This window comes from Gymnoscopelus braueri (assembly GCF_963280865.1).
Source record: "Gymnoscopelus braueri genome assembly, chromosome: 7".
NCBI classification, from domain to species: Eukaryota; Metazoa; Chordata; class Actinopteri; order Myctophiformes; family Myctophidae; genus Gymnoscopelus; species Gymnoscopelus braueri.
Window position 1 is genome coordinate 53,130,469 of NC_137608.1, and position 19,896 is coordinate 53,150,364.

Here is a 19,896-nt window from a genome sequence, read left to right on the forward strand (position 1 = left end):
AATCCTATGTTGCATTGTTTGTGTATTTCTACATTGTACACACAATAACACAATAATACAACAACAACACAAAAACATTACGGTTCAGTCATCAGAACTAATGTGAACATTTGACTCTTATTTAAGACTAAATGTAACACTGATGTATTAAAGTTAAATGTGACTACATAGAACACACTTTGACCTCTAACTAGGTCGTCTAAACTGGTCTAAACCGGTTATGGTTCTAAACCAATATAAACCTGTTTAGGTTGTGGTTTTACATGTTTGTTTGTTTGTTTGCATTTCTGTGAGGGTCCCACATGTCATGTGATCCTCTGTTGATCTGACCTCATTTTTTCCACTGGTAGTATAATAATTAATGAAACATGTTAATTAAACATTAAACATGTAAACTAATCACCTCGTTTCTTCCACTGGAGGTAGATGAATCCAGACAGGAACAAGACCAGACCCAGAACCAGACCTGATGCTCCCATGGCCACCTTGTTCTTCACTGACTCTGGCATGGAGTCATCTGATAATACAAATATCATATCATATCATATCATATCATATCATATCATATCATATTATGGGTTAACCCTAACCCTAATAAACAGACGACACAGTCATTGTGAGTCTGTTCGGTATAATAATGAGTCCAACCCTATTGGTCCAGTCCTTGAGGAGTTTGTCACCTGATGTGACATGTCCTTCTTAGAGCTAAATACATCCAAAACAAAGGATATGATGATAGATTTTAGAAAACATGAATCAACCTTTTACTATGATGATTATAAAGCAGGCTGTGGAATCATGTGCAGAAAGTATCTTAGGACAGAGTCTTAGACTCAGAACTGTGAGGCAGTTTGTAAAAAAGAATATCAGCGCCTGTTCTGTCTTAGAAAACTGTCTTGTTTTCACATTGATAAAACCATGATGACTCTTTGATCTGTTTTTATCAAATCAATCTGGTCTTTGATCTGTTTTTATCAAATCAGTCTGGTCTTTGATCTGTTTTTATCAAATCAATCTGGTCTTTGATCTGTTTTTATCAAATCAATCTGGTCTTGTATCTGTTTTTATCAAATCAATAAGCTCATAGCGCGGCACCAAGTTATGAGCTTGTAGATCTGCTATTTTTGAAAAATCTGAACATTGCAAATATTTGAATATAATTTATATATATTTTTAAACAACATTTTTAACTCAAATATTTGCTTCTGGGGGGTCCCTGGAACAACATATTTTGATGGGGATCAGCGGCCAAAAACATTTGGGGGGTCCTTGACAAGAAAAGGTTTGAGCACCACTGATATATTTCAGAAAAACTTAAGACATACAGTATGTTGACAGACATTTGACAGTTACAAATGTTCGCTTAAAAAAATATATATTCAAAGATTTGCACAAATGTTCACGATTTTTCAAAAATAGCAGATCTACAAGCTCATAGTGCGGCACTCGGTGCCGCACTATGAGCTTGTATATCTGCTATTTAGACAGTAGATTACAGTAGATTACAATAACTGACCCCAGTCCATCTTGATAGGCGCGGTCAGGCTGGGATGTTCCACCATGCATGTGATCTTCTCTCCTGATCTGTAATGCACACGCGCGCACACACACACACACACACACACACACACACACACACACACACACACACACACACACACACACAACACACACACACACACACACACACACACACACACACACACACACACACACACACACACACACACACACAAACACACAATAGTAGTAGCTGATCTACATGCTGAACCGCGCCGCGATTCTATTCACATTGATCTGTTGATCTTTGTTAATATTTGTTTTGACTATTATTGTGTAGGAGCGTGAATGCCCCGCTGGGCTCTCCTCCGCTCTAGTGTTTATTGTGTATTCCACTATTCCCTCCCCATTGCAGAAAAAATAGGAAGGTAAGAGGCAGAAGAAACTTAGTAACGAGATACGCACGTTATAGCGTATTCCTGTGTGTGTGTGTGTGTGTGTGTGTGTGTGTGTGTGTGTGTGTGTGTGTGTGTGTGTGTGTGTGTGTGTGTGTGTATGTGTGTGTGTGTGTGTGTGTGTGAGAGACTTAATATAAGCCTACCATTTAATGGGCCATTTTCAGCAAGTGATTAACACTTGTTTTATTTTTAAAGAATATATGTATAGGTGTCTATTAGGTGTGTATTTCCATAGGTGTCTGTTAGGTGTGTACCTGGGTGTGTACTCCAGGTAGGAGTGGTACTGGTAGTACCAGTCTCCATCAGACAGATCGGTATAGGAGAGACCAGAGGTCAAAGGTTCTTGACCTATCCACCAGGTCACCAGGATCACTTCAGGATAGAAGTCGTAGCTGCTGCACCTCAGCATGTGAGTGTGTTCACCACGACGAGGGGGAGTCTCTGACTTCAGTCTCACTTTGGGCTCCACTGGATGAAGAAGATTATTATTATTATTACCAGTCATAGGAACATGTCATTATCATGAATAATTGTATATTATCCACATTAGATCCAAATGATCCAGAAAGCCGTAACACACTTGGTCAACCAGCCAAAATGTTCACGTTTCTCGGCTCTCCCCCGTTCTCCTCTCCCTCCATTGGCTCCCAGTTGCTGCCCTCACAGAGTACAAAACACTGATGTTGGCCTACAAAGCAACCAAATGTATGACACCCCCATATCTTCAAGCCTGATCCAACCCTACAACCCCTCCCGCTCACTCATATCAGCTAACACAGGGGAGCTGTCTGAATCTTCTCTAAAACACCCTGGACAACGCTCCACACGTCCCAGACTCTTCTCCCTTCTCTAAAACACCCTGGACAACGCTCCACACGTCCTAGACTCTTCTCCCTTCTCTAAAACACCCTGGACAACGCTCCACACGTCCCAGACTCTTCTCCCTTCTGGCTCCCAAACTGTGGAACAAATTCCCCATTGCAGTCAGAACTGTAGACTCACTCCTAATCTTCCACCATAATCTGAAGACTCTCCTCTTCAGACTCCACTTTAGACTGTTACTAAGAATACTAACCCATTCAATCCGGGAACGCATCTGTGTCATTTTAGATTTCTTTGGCTAATCAAAAATAGCAGATACTGTAGACAAGCTATGAGCTTGTAGATCTGCTATTTTTTTGATAAATCTTGAAAATGTGTTCAAATCTTTAAATATATATATTTTTAAAGCGAACATTTGTCAAATATGTTGTTCCAGGGACCCCCCAGAAGCAAAGATTTGATTTAAAAATATAGTAAAAAAAAAAGCTAATAGCGCGGCACTCCGCTATGAGCTTGATCTACTATTTTTGAATAGCCAAAGAAATCTAAAATGACAGAGATGCGTTCCCGGATTGAATGTTAATTTTTTTTATTTTTTAGAGAGAGGGATAGTGATAGGCTGACAGGTAAATGGGGAGAGAGATGAGGGGGTGACACGCAGCAAAGGTCGTCGGGATCGGGAGTCGAACCCGCGACACGCTGTCAGGCTGTCTGGACCGTCACGCTACGGCCCAGACCAAGGGATGTTTTATAATCATTATCAGATCAATATTAACACCATTAATCATCTCTGAATAGAATGATTTATTATGATGTCATGTTATAGTTTATGAGGTGATGAGTGTTGAGTGCTGCTCTGAGATCAGCTCACCTCTCTTGTTCAGAGCAGAGGAGTAGTAGGTCTCAATGTTGGGTTTGCAGATTCCCTCTCGGTTTGCTCTCATCACAGCCAGTAGTGTAGGATCTTTATTCCAGAGCTCTGCGTTCTTCACACCAAACTCAGTGTATCCAACAAACTGATCTACTCTACTGTCCCACCTGGTGATCTCATCACCATCGAAATTACCTGACTGTATGAACTGTATGTCCTTCAGCTCACTGGAGTTAAACACACAGCGGGAAGCCAGACAGAACACATATCCATCTGGAAATGGACAATTAAAAATGTCATTAATGTTCAGTTTTATTATAATCTGTATATAATATCATCACTGTGTGTGTTTGAATTGTCAAGTACTAGAGTGGCTGAGTAAACAAGGACTATGTCTGTCTGTCTGTCTGTCTGTCTGTCTGCCTGTCTCTCTCTCTGTCTGTCTGTCTGTCTGTCTGTCTGTCTGTCTGTCTGCCTGCCTGTCTGCCTGTCTGCCTGTCTGCCTGTCTGTCTGTCTGTCTGTCTGTCTGTCTGTCTGTCTGTCTGACCCCATCATGTATTTCCAGGATAACCTCTTTTTTATACCTAGGCTATTTGAAAACAGCAGATCTATAAGCTCATAGCGCGGCACCGAGTGCCGCGCTACGAGCTTGTAGATCTGCTATTTTCAAACATTTTAGTACTTATACTTTTGGTACTTTAAGTAAATTTTGATGCCAATACTTTTGTACTTTTAAGTACATTTTGAATTCCGGACTTTTACTTGTAACAGAGTACTTCTAGATTGCAGTATTGATACCGAAAAGCACCTAAATGTAGCGCTGGAGGAGCGCTAAGACGGTGAAACGCAGCAGCAGCAGCAGCATGCCTCACAATATGAATACATTTTGATATGTTTTATTTTGATGGTAACTGTTGTATAATCATATTATCTGCACATATTCATGTTTACTAGAAATAAATATTATATAGAAAATATTTCACCATAACAACCATAAATGCTTACTATACATGTTTAAACATTTTCATTCATGTTAAATACATTCAACCGTTTCACTTAATAACTATTGTGTTCATAGTATTCATGTACCTTTCACTGGTGGTTTCTTCAAGGCAGTGCGAATGTTGTCCAGGTTGCCTTTGCAGTAGTGCTGATCACCCAAAGCTCTTTCATAACCTCCTGTGTAGGTGATATGATCTACAAACGGAGGCTGAGGCTCCACCACCTTCCCTTTGTTGTAGTCTGCGTAGACCAACACTTCACCATCCAGTGCAAACATCCACTCTTTATATGAGTCTTTAACTGTGTCTGAACAGCCAAGGACATAAATCATCTCATGGAACACTGGGAAAAAAAACAAAGATGAAATTAAATTCAACAACAAACTTCTTCACAGTGACAATAACACATAATCATCATGTTAAACAATCATGTTTGGTTCTTATATGAAGTGAAAGGTTGGATATTAAAAGTAGCTTCCTGTCAAACGTTTTATTCACACTGAAACAGATTCAAATGTTTTTTTTGTGTGGTTTTGTTGTATTATGAAAGTAATTCATACAGAATGATTTATTTCATGATGTCACAACAACAGTTCCTAACATCTGTTTTAATGTTCATGTATTTGGACCAACATTCAACATTCTATACTGAATATACAGGTAGTAAAAGGAGTGTGTGTGTGTGTGTGTGTGTGTGTGTGTGTGTGTGTGTGTGTGTGTGTGTGTGTGTGTGTGTGTGTGTGTGTGTGTGTGTGTGTGTGTGTGTGTGTGTGTGTGTGTGTGTGTGTGTGTGTGTGTGTGTGTGTTTTTCTGATATTCTGATAATAAAAAAAAGTCGGTCGGTGGGTTGGTAGGTCAGCTATAGTCAGACGATGTTTTAACTCTGGCAGTCAATGAGTTAAACAAATAGTGGTTGTAAAAAGAGTGTCGGCAGCGGGAAACGATACCAGGAGGTTAGGGTTGTCAGTCTAATGATTAGTGAGGCACGCCACCAGACCAGGTGCTGTAATGAGGTTTCAGGATGTGTTGATTTACATTTAGTTTTAGTCATAGTCTTTTGAATAAAATTACATTTAGTTTGAGTCATATTTTAGTCATCTGAAATGTTTTAGTTTTTGTCTAGTTTTAGTCGACTAAATATCATAAGATTTTAGTCGACTAAATCTATAGTTGATTTAGTCGACTAACATGTGTTTTGGCGGTGCCGTGATGGCGTCGTAATGGTTGATTTTACACTTGGTTGTGTGCTGACGCAGTGCGACGCGTTGTGAGCTTGTAGATCTGCTATTTTCAGAGCACAACACCCGAGCGCAACCAAACATAAAATGACTTGTCTTTCAGTTCTACTGGATCTCTTCTCCACTAGTCACTCACTAACATTTTAGTCTAGTTTTTATTTGTTGATGAAATTGTCAATATATTGAGTCTTAGTTTTAGTCATCACAGCTTAGTTTTTATTTAGTTTTTATTTAGTTTTGGTCAGTGAAAAAAGGTAGTCGACCAACATTTTTCGTTATAGTTTTAGTCGAGGAAATCAACCCTGGTTTCAGTCTGTATTAGAATGTGTTGAATGTGATGCTGAGAGGCAGCTCCGCCTTCATCACAGAAGTGGGCGTGGTTATAGGGGCCGGGCATAGCGACGTCACAGGGTCGAGACACCGTTAAATCAGCCCACTTTCACCGCCATCTTGAGTGAGTACTGTAGATTGACAGCTGCCACAAGTTTAGAGTAGTGTAGTGTAGTCTGTAGTCCTGTGTTTGTTGTCCAGCAAGTAGACGGTGTACATTATTATCTATCTCTAACTTGTCTGTTGCTCTAATTTAGCAAGGTTTCAGACGTTAAATTAAAAAGTTAAAATTGCACACATTTCCAACCTGGAAGAAAAGCTTTGGAGATCAGATGTCGGAGATATCAAAGAAACGTCGTATGGCTTGGCTTGGGTATCTTAAATACAATGAGATTGAGCTAACAGCTAAATTGTGTTTCTCTATGTGTCCAGTCTGAGAAACGTTGTCTAACGTGGGTGGTTCACAGTCACGGTGGCTGAGGAAACAGCCAGGGACGCTTGTCTGTCTGTCAGCATGTGTTCAGACGTCGGAGATATCAAATAAATGTAGTATGGCTTGGGTGTCAGCTGACGAAATAACATAACCTTCAACAACATTCCCAAACACATATAAGCTCAAACGAGCATGACAGCACACAATCAAACATATAAACATCTGTTGGAGGCGAGGGCGAGGCGAGCATCAGCGTTGCCATGTCGGCTTATTATAAGCGACTTTGGGCTTCTTTTTCTGTAAAGTTGCTTGTAAAATTAGTAGTTTTGTGTGGCTTATTTATAAAGTGTACTTGCTTATTTAGGCTTATTTAGGTACTTGCTTATTTAGGCTTTAAAAAAAAAAAAAAAAAAATTAAACCAGTGGTTCTCAAATCTTTTCATGAAAATGTTTTGTGCCAGGGAGCATTTGTGTTGTTAGAATGTTTCAAAAAATAATCAAAATATTCTTTATTTTATTGCAAGAGTTTTTTTTAATAGCCTATGTACAAGCTCACGTGAGCTTGTAGATCGGCTATTTTCAAGTAGCCGATGTCACTAAGCCACTTCTTTTGGTCTTGTTTTCATAGACCTAGTTGCTTATTTCTCTCGCAAAATATGGCAACACTGATCGCAACAGGTCCGTTGTGCACTTTCTCAATGATCAATGAACAATATAAAATTAATAATAATACTTCACTATAATAATATTATAAATATATATACATAATCAGTACTCAAGATGACAATTTTATTTCGGTTGCACAACTAAGCAACAAAACGTTGTTCTTTTCAGGTAAATTGAATGATTGTGACTGACTGGGCACTGTCATTACATCTGGTCTAGGGCACAGATGTAATGACTTTTTTCCGGGTAGCGTGCCTTTGCGTCTGCTTTCAGCTTCTCTCTGTATGGTATCTCTCTGGCACTCATTGCCCGGTCCATCTTCTGTCCTTTACCAATAAATTCGCTGTAGTTCAGGACACGTCGTGACTCGTGGGTAACTGTCAATGTTGTTGATACGAGCTGTTGTTATGGAGCCCACCTAATATGGCCACCGGAACTACTTCAACCTAAGCTTGGCCACGCCTTTTGCCCGGCCCCTATAGCACAAGAGGTTTTGGAATGACGCGGTTCAGTGCCTTGCTCAAGGACACTTTAATTATGAAGCCAGGAAGAGCCGGGAACCTGAACCTGTAAACTGAACTCACAGACGCTCCTCTGATCCAAGCCTCATTACATCTCACTGATGATACCATCATGTCATGTGATCAAAGTGTTACTTCAGAGGGGTGTCTCATGAGATGTGTGTTTGTGTGTGTGTGTGTGTGTGTGTGTGTGTGTGTGTGTGTGTGTGTGTGTGCGTGTGCGTGTGCGCGTGTGCGTGTGTGCGTGTGCGTGTGCGTGTGCGTGTGTGTGTGTGTGTGTGTGTGTGTGTGTCATTTGTTTGTATTGTGCATTGTTCATATTTGTTTTTATATAATAATATTAGATATAAATGTATAGGCTATATTATATAATAACATAAATATAATGTACTTACTTCCTGGGATCGCTTTGACATGAAGTACAGAGGAGAGGATGAGGAGGGTGGCTGTAATCTTCATCATCACTGATCAAAACTGAACTGAATTTAAAAGATGAGAATAAACAGATGAGAATAAACAGATTACTGAAATAGAAGTTCTGGAGTCTGAAAGAGAATGAAGGTACATTCACTGATAGGTTTCTATCAGTTTAATAGATACATTCACTGATAGGTTTCTATCAGTTTAATAGATACATTCAGTGATAGGTTTATATCAGTTTAATAGATACATTCACTGATAGGTTTATATCAGTTTAACACAGATAGATTCTAGAACTCCTTCATCCTGAGGGCCATAAGACTGAAATGAAGCACTGGGAGAGGTCAGAGGTCAGCTAATTATAGCTGAGATTTGTAACTGTGTCTTTTATTCTGATAATAAAAAAGTCGGTCGGTCGGTAGGTCAGCTATAGACGATGTTTTAACTCTGGCAGTCAATGAGTTAATCATCAAAACAAATAGTGGTTGTAAAAAGAGTGTCGGCAGCGGGAAACGATACCAGGAGGTTAGGGTTGTCAGTCTAATGATTAGTGAGGCACGCCACCAGACCAGGTGCTGTAATGAGGTTTCAGGATGTGTTGATTTACATTTAGTTTTAGTCATAGTCTTTTGAATAAAATTACATTTAGTTTTAATCATATTTTAGTCATCTGAAATGTTTTAGTTTTTGTCTAGTTTTAGTCGAATAAATCTACAGTTGATTTAGTCGACTAAAATGTATTTTGGCGGTGCCTTGATGGCGTCGTAATGGCTGATTTTACACTTGGTTGCATGCTGAAAATATCAAATACTACAAGGCGATCTACAAGCTCACAACGCGTCGCGCTGGGACACGTTGTGAGCTTGTCGACGTAGATCAGCTTGTAGATCAGCTATTTTCAGAGCACAACACAACACCCGCAACCAAACATAAAATGACTTGTCTTTTAGTTCTACTGGATCTCTTCTCCACTCGTCACTCACTAACATTTTAGTCTAGTTTTTATTTGTTGATGAAATTGTCAATATATTTAGTCTTAGTTTTAGTCATCACAGCTTAGTTTTTATTTAGTTTTTATTTAGATTTCGTCAGTGAAAAAAGGTCGACCAACATTTCTCGTCATAGTTTTAGTCGACGAAATCAACCCTGGTTTCAGTCTGTATTAGAATGTGTTGAATGTGATGCTGAGAGGCAGCTCCGCCTTCCTCACAGAAGAGGGCGTGGTTATAGCACAAGAGGTTTTGGAATGACGCGGTTCAGTGCCTTGCTCAAGGACACTTTAATTATGAAGCCAGGAAGAGCCGGGAACCTGAACCTGTAAACTGAACTCACAGACGCTCCTCTGATCCAAGCCTCATTACATCTCACTGATGATACCATCATGTCATGTGATCAAAGTGTTACTTCAGAGGGGTGTGTGTGTGTGTGTGTGTGTGTGTGTGTGTGTGTGTGTGTGTGTGTGTGTGTGTGTGTGTGTGTGTGTGTGTGTGTGTGTGTGTGTGTGTGTGTGTGTGTGTGTGTGTGTGTGTGTGTGTGTGTGTGTGCAAACACAGCAGCAAGATTCGTGAGTTGCTGTGATAGGAAAAGGATATCAAACGGAACACAACCACCCTAAAGACTAATCATTGTGTATATTCCGGCACTATACCTGCACCCAGTGATCTTGGTACATAGAAAATGATCTATTGAAGATTCTGACTTTCAAATGTACATATTTTTTGTTTTGATTGTATTGCTGTATTGTTGTATTATGCTTTCTGCTTTGGCAATGTAAACGTATGTTTTCTCATGCCAATAGAGCCCTTTGAATTGAATTGAATTGAAGTGTGTGTGTGTGTGTGTGTGTGTGTGTGTGTGTGTGTGTGTGTGTGTGTGTGTGTGTGTGTGTGTGTGTGTGTGTGTGTGTGTGTGTGTGTGTGTGTGTGTCGGTGTGTGTGTCGGTGTGTGTGTTCAGCGTCACTGGTAAAATGCTGTTCATGTTCATTAAACATCAATCCAAGCCTCATTACATCTCATTGCTGAAACCATCTAATGTCTTTAAAAGCACACTGGTCATGTGATCAAAGTGTCACGTGAGAGGTGTGTGTGTGTGTGTGTGTGTGTGTGTGTGTGTGTGTGTGTGTGTGTGTGTGTGTGTGTGTGTGTGTGTGTGTGTGTGTGTGTGTGTGTGTGTGTCATTTTTAACAGTATATGTAAATGTATATATTATATAATAACATAAATATAATGTACTTACTTTCTGGGATCGCTTTGACATGAAGTACAGAGGAGAGGATGAGGAGGGTGGCTGTAATCTTCATCATCAGTGATCAAAACTGAACTGAATTTAATAGATGAGAATAAACAGATGAGAATAAACAGATGAGAATAAACAGATGAGAATAAACAGATCAGAATAAACAGATCAAAATAAACAGATGAGAATAAACAGATCAGAATAAACAGATCAGAATAAACAGATCAGAATAAACAGATGCTTACCGAAAGAGAAGTTCTGGAGTCTGAAAGAGAATGAAGGAGGACTCGTTCTGTAGTTTAGAATAATCAGCCAATCAAATTAAAGATACGATGTTACATCATCTGTTTCCAGAAAGACGACAGTCTGGATTATTGCACATATCATGAACAGTATATAGCTGCTGCTTCATAAGTAATCAATAAACTATACTAAAAACTGGGCAAACATTGGCCAAATTGTCAATTAATATAAGAAAGAGCAACATTTTTTTAAATAGCCGATCTACAAGCTCTTTTAGAGCATGTAGATCTATTTATCTGTGCGAACTGAGTCAAACTAAATGTAACGCCTCAACTCCTACAATTTCAAGTCTTTTTCAGGGTGGGGAGTTCAAATATGATTATTTTGGGGGGTCCTGAGTTCAAATAAGATTATTTTGGGGGGTCCCCAGTTCAAATATGATTATTTTGGGGGTCCCGAGTTCAAATGTGATTATTTTGGGAGGTCCCGAGTTCAAATAAGATTATTTTGGGGGGTCGTGGTCTGAAAAGGTTGAGAACCACTGGTTTATTGCAGATCAATCAGTGAGAAACAACACAGGTAAATCAGCACATTCTTTAATGTATGTTTATCTGGGATGTATAATAAATTATAAACTTTTTTTCAGTCTTGGAAAGAAAAAAAAAGTCAACCTTTTGAAACTTTATCTCCAGTTAGTATTGACAGCAGCTGAGCTTTAAAATACATGAAAGTGGAACATTAAATCATTGCATTCATTTTGTACACAGATTAGATTTAATTAAAGGATGTCTGTTGTTTGTCCCATACAGAATTTATTCATTTTGTAACTGTGAAAGGTTCTGTATAGTGTGTGTGTGTGTGTGTGTGTGTGTGTGTGTGTGTGTGTGTGTGTGTGTGTGTGTGTGTGTGTGTGTGTGTGTGTGTGTGTGTGTGTGTGTGTGTGTGTGTGTGTGTGTGTGTGTGTGTGTGTGTGTGTGTGTGTGTGTGTGTGTGTGTCTATGGCAGATCTACAAGCTCACAAGGCGCATTGTGAGCTTGTAGATCTGCTATTTTCAAAAGATTTTTTAGACATTTCATATATTTGAAAACTTGTGAAATGGGACATTCTGCATAATGAGTACTTTCTACTTTTGGTACTTTAGTACATTTTGATTCCAAAACGTTTGTACTTTTACTCAAGTAAATTTTTAATTCCAGACTTTTACTTGTAACACAGAGTACTTCTACATCACATTATTGATACTTTTACATAAGTAAAACATTTGAGTAGTTAGTGACACCCACAGCCACGAAACTAGAGGGAGCGTAAACAACAATCTGGTACCACCCACCCATAAAACAAACATGGGCAAATTCTCCTTCTATAGCACAGCCACCAAGGAATGGAATAGTCTAACCCCATCCCTCAAAAAATGCAGTTCGCTGGGCTCATTCAAAACAGCCGAAAGAGGAGCTAGTACCAGTTTCCCTGTAGACAGACGACCCCCCCCCCCTCCTCCTTTTTGTACATATTTTGTATTTCCTCATGCTTTTTTTGTATATAATTTTTATTTTTCCATGCTCCCCCCCCCCCCTTTTTTTTGTACATATATTTTTTAAATGCTTTTTTTTTGTACATAGTGGTATTTTTTCTGTATTATCTGTATTTTCATGTTGATTTTTGAACTGTTTGGTTGCTACTATATATGTCTATGAAATTAACTCAAGGACCCCAACGGAAACAAGTCCGCAAGGACTTTTTTGGCCGGACCTTTTAGACAAAAGCATTATAAATGTAACTGTGTTGTTTTACATTCTTTTGCCTAATAAAAATTTCAATCAATCAATCAAAGTACTTTTTCCACCACTGCCCCCATGTGAACTTCTCCATGAAGCAACTCTGAAATGAGAGACATTTCATGCACTGGAACAGGAACAACAAACATCCTCATTCCCTGAAACTAAATGCTCTCCCTGTATCACTTTCAGTTGTAAAAGGTAACACAGACTCTCCTACAGAAGTCTAAATAAACATACTGGTTCAAATGCGACGCACGCAGCGCGCATTTCCACCAGTCCACCGCCACACAAATATACATTACATTAATTCTTAAGTTAAGAAGTTTGCGACGTCTTTGTTGCGACTGTCCCCTTCATCCCCGCCTGTCGGCCGGTCTGACCCCCCAATGCCCAACATAAAAAAGGCAACACAGTCTATTTATATCCGCACTAACAGGCATCAGTTTTAATCCACTAAGAACACATACAAAAGTGCAGTAGGCCTATGAGCTCTCACATTCACAAAAATTGGGAGAATTCAGAATAATAATATGAAACCAAGTAAACATTATGCTCCCCTTATGGAGCCACAACTAACGATTAACCACCATCAATCAGCAGCAGTTATTAGCGAAAATGTAACACTAGTCATTTTACTCAAATTGCAACAAATAAAAATGACATGTGTAGGCTCTGAAACAGATTGGCCAAAAAACTAAAACAAAAAGGATTTTTAAGGATTTTCAAGTGCAGTGCAGGAGGTTCAGCCTGCAGAAAGAGAGAGCGAGGGGGCCGAGAGAGAGGGAGAAAGAGGGAGAGAGGGGGAGAGAGAGGGAGGGAGGGAGAGGGAAGGGAGAGAGAGAGAAAAAGAAAGGCGTGATTATTCCCAGTAGCTGAGATTAATCATAATTTCAATTGCTTTTGCTTGGGTTTGTGTTGTTTTCTCTGTTATGTGGAATCATGTTCTACCTGCGATTCTATTTAAAATTAATATATTAAAACCAGCACTGCAATAATGATATTGATGGTTAATTACTTACCCACGTTAATGCGACGGGTGGGCCTGCATCAGTGCACAAAGCTCTGCGAAGTTTGGTGCAATTGAAGAGAGTTTAATGCGCAAGTCCTTCTCAACATCATTCAGTCTTTGCCGATATTTTGTCTTCACTGTGAGACAAGAGAATCCAGCCTCGCATAGATAGGTTGTGGCAAAGGGCATTAAAACCCTGCAGGTCGGGGTGTGCTGTCATTGCCTCTGTCCAAAAATGTACAAGTGGCTTTCGTTTGAAACACAGCAGCAGCGCTCCATCAGATGACAGGTCAATCAGCTGTTCCTGCTGTTGTAGTGACAGTTGTGGGACAGGAGGGGAAACTTCAAATGGGTTGCGAATCCACGTTTGAGATGCATCCATAGGTGGGAAATATTTCCGTAACTGCTCAGCGAGCTGGTTGAGATGTTCTGTTATTAGCCCTTTTACAGGTTCACTCATGGCAACTTTGTTTTCCTCCAAGAACGCATGAAGTGAAGGGAAACACAGGAGCATATTCCCACTCACGTCGCACACAGCGAGCCCAGAACCGTAGCTTCTTTATCATGGCCTCGATCTTGTCGTGTGTGTTGAACAGTGTAACACTGACTCCCTGCAAACCTAAATTCAATTCATTCAGAACTGAAAATATGTTAGCCAGGTAGGCAAGCTTCTGCAGAAAATCCTCATCATGCAGTTTAGAGGCCAAATGGAACGGGTTGTCTTCAAAGAATTGTTGAAGTTCATGTCGCAGTTCAAAGAGCCTTGTCAATACTTTGCCTCGCGACAACCAGCGCACCTCAGTGTGCAAAAGCAATGCTTTATGTTCACTTCCCATTTCATTGCACAACACAGTAAACAGCCTTGAATTTAGCGGACGAGCTTTGATGAAATTAACCAGTTTCACAGAATCATGGAGGACTGAAAGTAGATCAGCTGGCATGTTTTTTTGCAGCGAGGGCCTCCCTGTGAACACTGCAGTGTGACCACACAATGGATGGACAGACTTTCCTGATGTGAGCTATAAGCCCTATATGCTTCCCTGTCATCGACTTTGCCCCATCAGTGCACAATCCAACGCAGCGCGTCCAGTCGATTCCATTGGACCTCATAAAGGCATTCATCAAATTAAAGGTTTCTTCTCCTGTTGTTCGGGTAACAAGAGGCCGACAGAACAAAAAATCCTCCTTCACCGTTCCTTCAAATACGTAACGAACGTACACCAACAGATTAGCCAGATTTGCCACATCTGTGGACTCATCTACTTGGAGAGAATAAAACTCACTGTTTTTCACGCGACTGACTAACGTAGCCAGGATGTTTTCGGACATCGTATCGATGCGTCTTGACACAGTGTTGTTGGACACAGGGATCATGTCTTTTTGCTTCTTTCTCTCCAATCATACATTCAACCATATCTTTGGCAACTGGCAAGCACACGTCTTCCACAAGTGTGTGAGGTAGCCCTTTTTTTTAGCAATTCTGTAACTTGCCAGATGAGAAGCCTTTAGTGCCTTTTTGGTAGAGCCACCACATGAATGAAACTGCAGTTTATTTTGTCTGTCTTTCAACTCCGCCAATTTTGATTTGAAAAAATGCAAGGGGTTCTTTAGTTACGTCGGCATGCTTAGTGGTTAAGTGGCGACGTAGATATGAAGGCTTCATGCTGCTGTTAGATAGGACGTCACCGCACATCACACACTGGGGGTCTGGGTGATCCACATCACCAATCCAAGTGAAGCCCAGACACAGATCATTTTCATCATATTTCCTTTTTCTTATTCCAGTCTTTCGCCCAGTCTCGTTGTCTCTTTTAGCCCGTTTTCTTGATGGAGGGCCTGGCTGTTGTGTCTGTGCCCCACAAACCCCCTTTTCAGTTTCCCCCGTGTCATTGTCATCATCACTCTCTGTCTCCACTACAACGCTGCTCTCCGCTGCTCTCGCCTCTTCCTCCTGTCCGCTTTCATTACTTTCATTACTTTCATTAACTTTAGATTCACCACGTCCACCTGACAGTTTCCCTGTTTTTAGCCAGTTCTGCATGTTTACATTATGTTACGCTGCCGTGCCGGGTCCCGGTCGCGCGCATAGGAGTCACGCGTCTGTGAAGTTTTGGCAGGAAGTCAAGTGCATTTTGGGTACATGATCCTTTTTTATTTTTTATTATTATTAGTAAAATGTACGTTTTAAATTTAAAAGTTTCTTCAATTTTATGATTTATACACAGTGAAAATCCCCATTTGAAAAAATAAATAAAAAAAAGATCCTCAGATAAGGCCCTCCTGGAGGTCACAGTAACCCGGGGGGATCGGGGGCCTTCGCTGTAACCAGTAACCTGACCAGTTTGTTTTGAGCAGTGGTGGAAAAAGTACTCAAATGTTTTACTGGAGTAAAAGTGTCAATACTGCAATGTAAAAGTACTCTGTTACAAGGGTAAAAGTTCGGAATAAAGATTTCCTTGAGTAAAAGTAAATTACAAAAGTATTGGTATCAAAATGTACTTAAAGTACCAAAAGTAAAAGTACTAAAATGTTTGAAAATAGCCGATCTAAGCTCACGACGCGTCGCGATGCGACGCGTTGTGAGCTTGTAGATCGGCTATTTTAAAATAGCCTAGGTATAAAATAGGGCTAAAGTGGTTAATGTATGTTTTATAATGTAATAATTTATATCTGCAAAGTAACTTTATTTTTCAAATAATTGTAGTGGAGTAAAAGTACAATATTAGCCTCTGAGATGTAGTGGAGTAGAAGTAAAAGTATTGAACTTTACACCACTGAACATAATGAACAGGGGGTTAGGTGAGTTCTGGGTGTGAGGCCTATAGTAGTAACCTAACCTGACCTGTTTGTTTAGAGAGGGTCTGAAGCTTTGTTTTTAATGCCTTTGTGGTGCTAAAGTAAGTCAAAATGACATTGGATGAGTGAGTGCTCCTGCTAGTGTCCTCAGTGTGTTCCTGCTGAACCACAGACGAGATCCTGAATACAAAACCTCTTCTTTGGTTGACTTTTATCATTACTTTATTTGTTGTTGTCATTTTTCCACTGGAGACGTTGCCCCCTAAGATAGAACCCAGGTAGGTCATTATTTCATCTTTCCTTGTGATAACATTGTCACCCTCTTTGGCCTTGTAGAGGTTTATTCTGTTAGTCTGTTGAAACAACACCACGATGTGAAACACATACACAGAACTGACTGTAGAACAGCATTATACTGGATTAGTTCTTTAAAGGGATAGTTCACCCCCAAAATGACTTTTTTTCTATAGATTTAGTCACTCCATGGAGACTTGAATTCATGGATATTTTAGTTTTTGTCACATTACTAACATTCCTGAACCAATAATTTGATGACCGGCAGCGGTTCCGGTAGGAGACACAAAGATTCTCTTTTGTATCTCCTACCGGAACCGCTGCCTACCGGTCCGCTGGGCATCAAATTATTGGCTTAGTGTGACCAAAAAAAAAATATATATATACTAATCCATAGAAAACTGCTGGTGTTGTTTTCAGCAGCTTTCATATCCAGCTGAGAATAATAATAATAATAATTATGTTTTCATGTTCATTACAACAGATTTATTCAAACCACTGCTGATTGATAATGTACTTTTTATCATGTACAGAAGATAATTATTAGTATTCATGGCTCATGTTACACATAGAAACGTAACTCTTCTTTAAAAGGTTATTAAGAACCATATTATTTAGTGAATGCTTTGTCATTTTCCTCTTCCTCTTTTATTCATTTATTATTATGCTGTGGAATATAGTTTATTTTATTATCTGTATTACTATGCAGTGGATAGTAATTCATTGTAAGTAATGTATAGGTTGTGTAATGTAGTCTCTGTGTGTGTGTCTCTCTCTCAGAGCTAGAACCATGACGTCATGGTTCCAGTGCACCAGACAACACCTGTGCATGGGCTTCCTGTTCCTCCTGTGTTTGCTGTGGTATCTGATGTTCTACAACCTGGACATCAACCTGACCTCCTTCAGCATCTGTAAGAAGGAGAAGGTCTCCAGACCAGGACCAGACACGTCCCTTCAGCTCCTCAACCCAAACTGCACCACACCACCAGACAAGCAGATGGTTCCACAGTCCGTTCACACAGAGAACCACATTCTGATATTGATGTGGTTCTGGCCGTTTGGCCACAAGGTTGATTTCAGGTCAGTGGTGTTAAGTAACTAAGTACATTTACTCAAGTGCTGTACTTAAAGGGATAGTTCACCCAAATAAATATTTTTTTCTATGGATTAGTCACCCCATGGAGAATTGAATTCATGGATATTCTTTTGTTTTTGTCTCATTCCTAAGACAATAATTTGATGACCAGCGGACCGGTCATATTATTGTCTTAGGAATGAGACAAAAAATATCCATGAATTCAAGTCTCCATGGGGTGACTAATCCATAGAAAAAGTCATTTTGGGGGTGAACTATCCCTTTAACCGTTAATCGCATTTATTTGAGTGACAATGAATGGTCAACTTAAATGTGTGATGGTGACACAGGAGGACGAGAGCTTCAAGCTGCCAGAGAAGGACCAGCTGGTGTGCTGGATCGTGAGCAACTGGAACCCTCAGTATAAAAGAGTCCAGGTCTACGAGGAGATGAAAAACCACGTCAAGATAGAAGTTTACGGGAGAGCCTTCGACCGCGCCGTGACTCCAGAAGAGTACGTCAAGGTGATGCACGGCTGCAACTTCTACCTGTCGTGGGAGAACTCCATCCACAGGGACTACATGACGGACAGACTGTACCATCCTCTGAGGATGGGGGCCGTGCCCGTGGTCCTGGGCCCTTCCAGAGCCAACTACGAGGACCACGTTCCGGGAGACTCTTTCATTCACGTGGACGACTTCGCCCGGCGGCCCCAAGGAGCTGGCGGAGAGGCTGGTTTACCTGGACAACAACCACACCGAGTACATGCTCTACTTCCAGTGGAGAGAGAGGTACAAGGTCCATCAGCACGTCTTTGTCAGAGATCAGGTCTGTCCATCGTGTCAGCATCTGAGAATGAACAAAGGCTATCGGACGTTTCATCATCTCACTAAATGGTACTGCATGGGTTAACAACACATTTTGGGCGGGAACCCCTTATTGTAACTATATACCTTTCAGGACAGGAACCCCTTATTGTAACTATATACCTTTCAGGACAGGAACCCCTTATTGTAACTATATACCTTTCAGGACAGGAACCCCTTATTGTAACTATATACCTTTCAGGACAGGAACCCCTTATTGTAACTATATACCTTTCAGGACAGGAACCCCTTCTAGGGTTCCTGTTGCTTTATTGTACAGTATTTAGCAACATTAATTTTTTGATATTTTTGAATAAATATTTGAAGTTTATCAGAAAACAGGTCAGGATTTAGAAGCCGTTTTAGAATGGGTCTAAATGGTTTAACCCATTAAGACCGGGGAACACTTCTGTGTCCTTTTAGATTTTAACCACTTTAACCATTATTTTATACTTTGGCTATTCAAAAATAGCAGATCTACAAGCTCTTAGCGCGGCACCACGCTAAGAGCTTGTAGATCTGCTATTTAAAAAAAAATCTTGAATTATTTTTTGGCAAATCTTTCAATATATATATTTTTTAAAGCAAGCATTTTTTTTACTCAAATCTTTGCTTCTGGGGGTCCCTGGAACAAAATACTTTGAGATGGGGGTCTGCAGCCAAATACATGTCATTTTGGGGGTCCTTGATATGAAACAGTTTGAGAACCACTGATATTATAGCAACATGTGTTTCAGAAAACTGTTAGGATTTAGAAGACATTAGTAGAATCACCAGAAGCAAAGATTTGAAAAAAACAAACGTATATTCGTAAGGAGGCCGATGCTCACCTCCAGGGTTGGCGACAGGTGCGTAAGTCAAAAAAGTATAAATTATGGAGGAGATCTCTGATGGTTAAGTCAAAGAATGAGACCCGCACACCGTCTGGAACTTGCAAAAAAATGTAGCTCTTTATTCTTAATCGACGTTTCGGTCGTTAGACCTTCATCAGGACAGACAATACAGAACACATCAACCACCAAACATTTTAAAGGCTACATCTCCCAAGTGAAGGTCGTCGGACATGCAACCCATTGGCTGCACCCGCAATCTCAGACCTAAAGCCACTCCCACCACCATCATATTAAAGCAACACCAATCCCATTCACAAAATACATTTTTTTCTGGGTCACAGCAACACTAATTACGGCTCTGAATAGCAGAGGAAAAGGCCTGTACATGTCATCGGGCCAGGTCTTCAATATCTATAAAGGAAGAGATAATATTAGTGGACCCAATAATAATAAAAAGACACACAGTGAGAATAAAGGTAAAAATAAACGAATCGAGCACAACAG

At 40.2% G+C, this 19,896-nt stretch overlaps 1 protein-coding gene and 1 pseudogene across 2 annotated transcripts in view; one reads left to right on the forward strand and one right to left on the reverse strand.

Moving 5' to 3' along the window:
- Positions 1 to 4,977, reverse strand: part of LOC308088131 (H-2 class II histocompatibility antigen, E-S beta chain-like) — a 129,149-nt gene extending 124,172 nt beyond the window's left edge. Inside the window, exon 1 of the mRNA XM_080432505.1 lies at positions 4,829 to 4,977. Within this exon, the coding sequence (XP_080288631.1) occupies positions 4,829 to 4,931 (103 nt within the window). The 5' untranslated portion in view covers positions 4,932 to 4,977. The remainder of the gene's footprint in view (positions 1 to 4,828) is intronic.
- Positions 4,978 to 18,007: 13,030 nt separating this feature from the next.
- On the forward strand, positions 18,008 to 18,605 carry LOC308089142 (4-galactosyl-N-acetylglucosaminide 3-alpha-L-fucosyltransferase 9-like; annotated as a pseudogene). The gene has a single exon. The product of its transcript is annotated as a 4-galactosyl-N-acetylglucosaminide 3-alpha-L-fucosyltransferase 9-like (transcript).
- Positions 18,606 to 19,896: the final 1,291 nt, after the last annotated feature.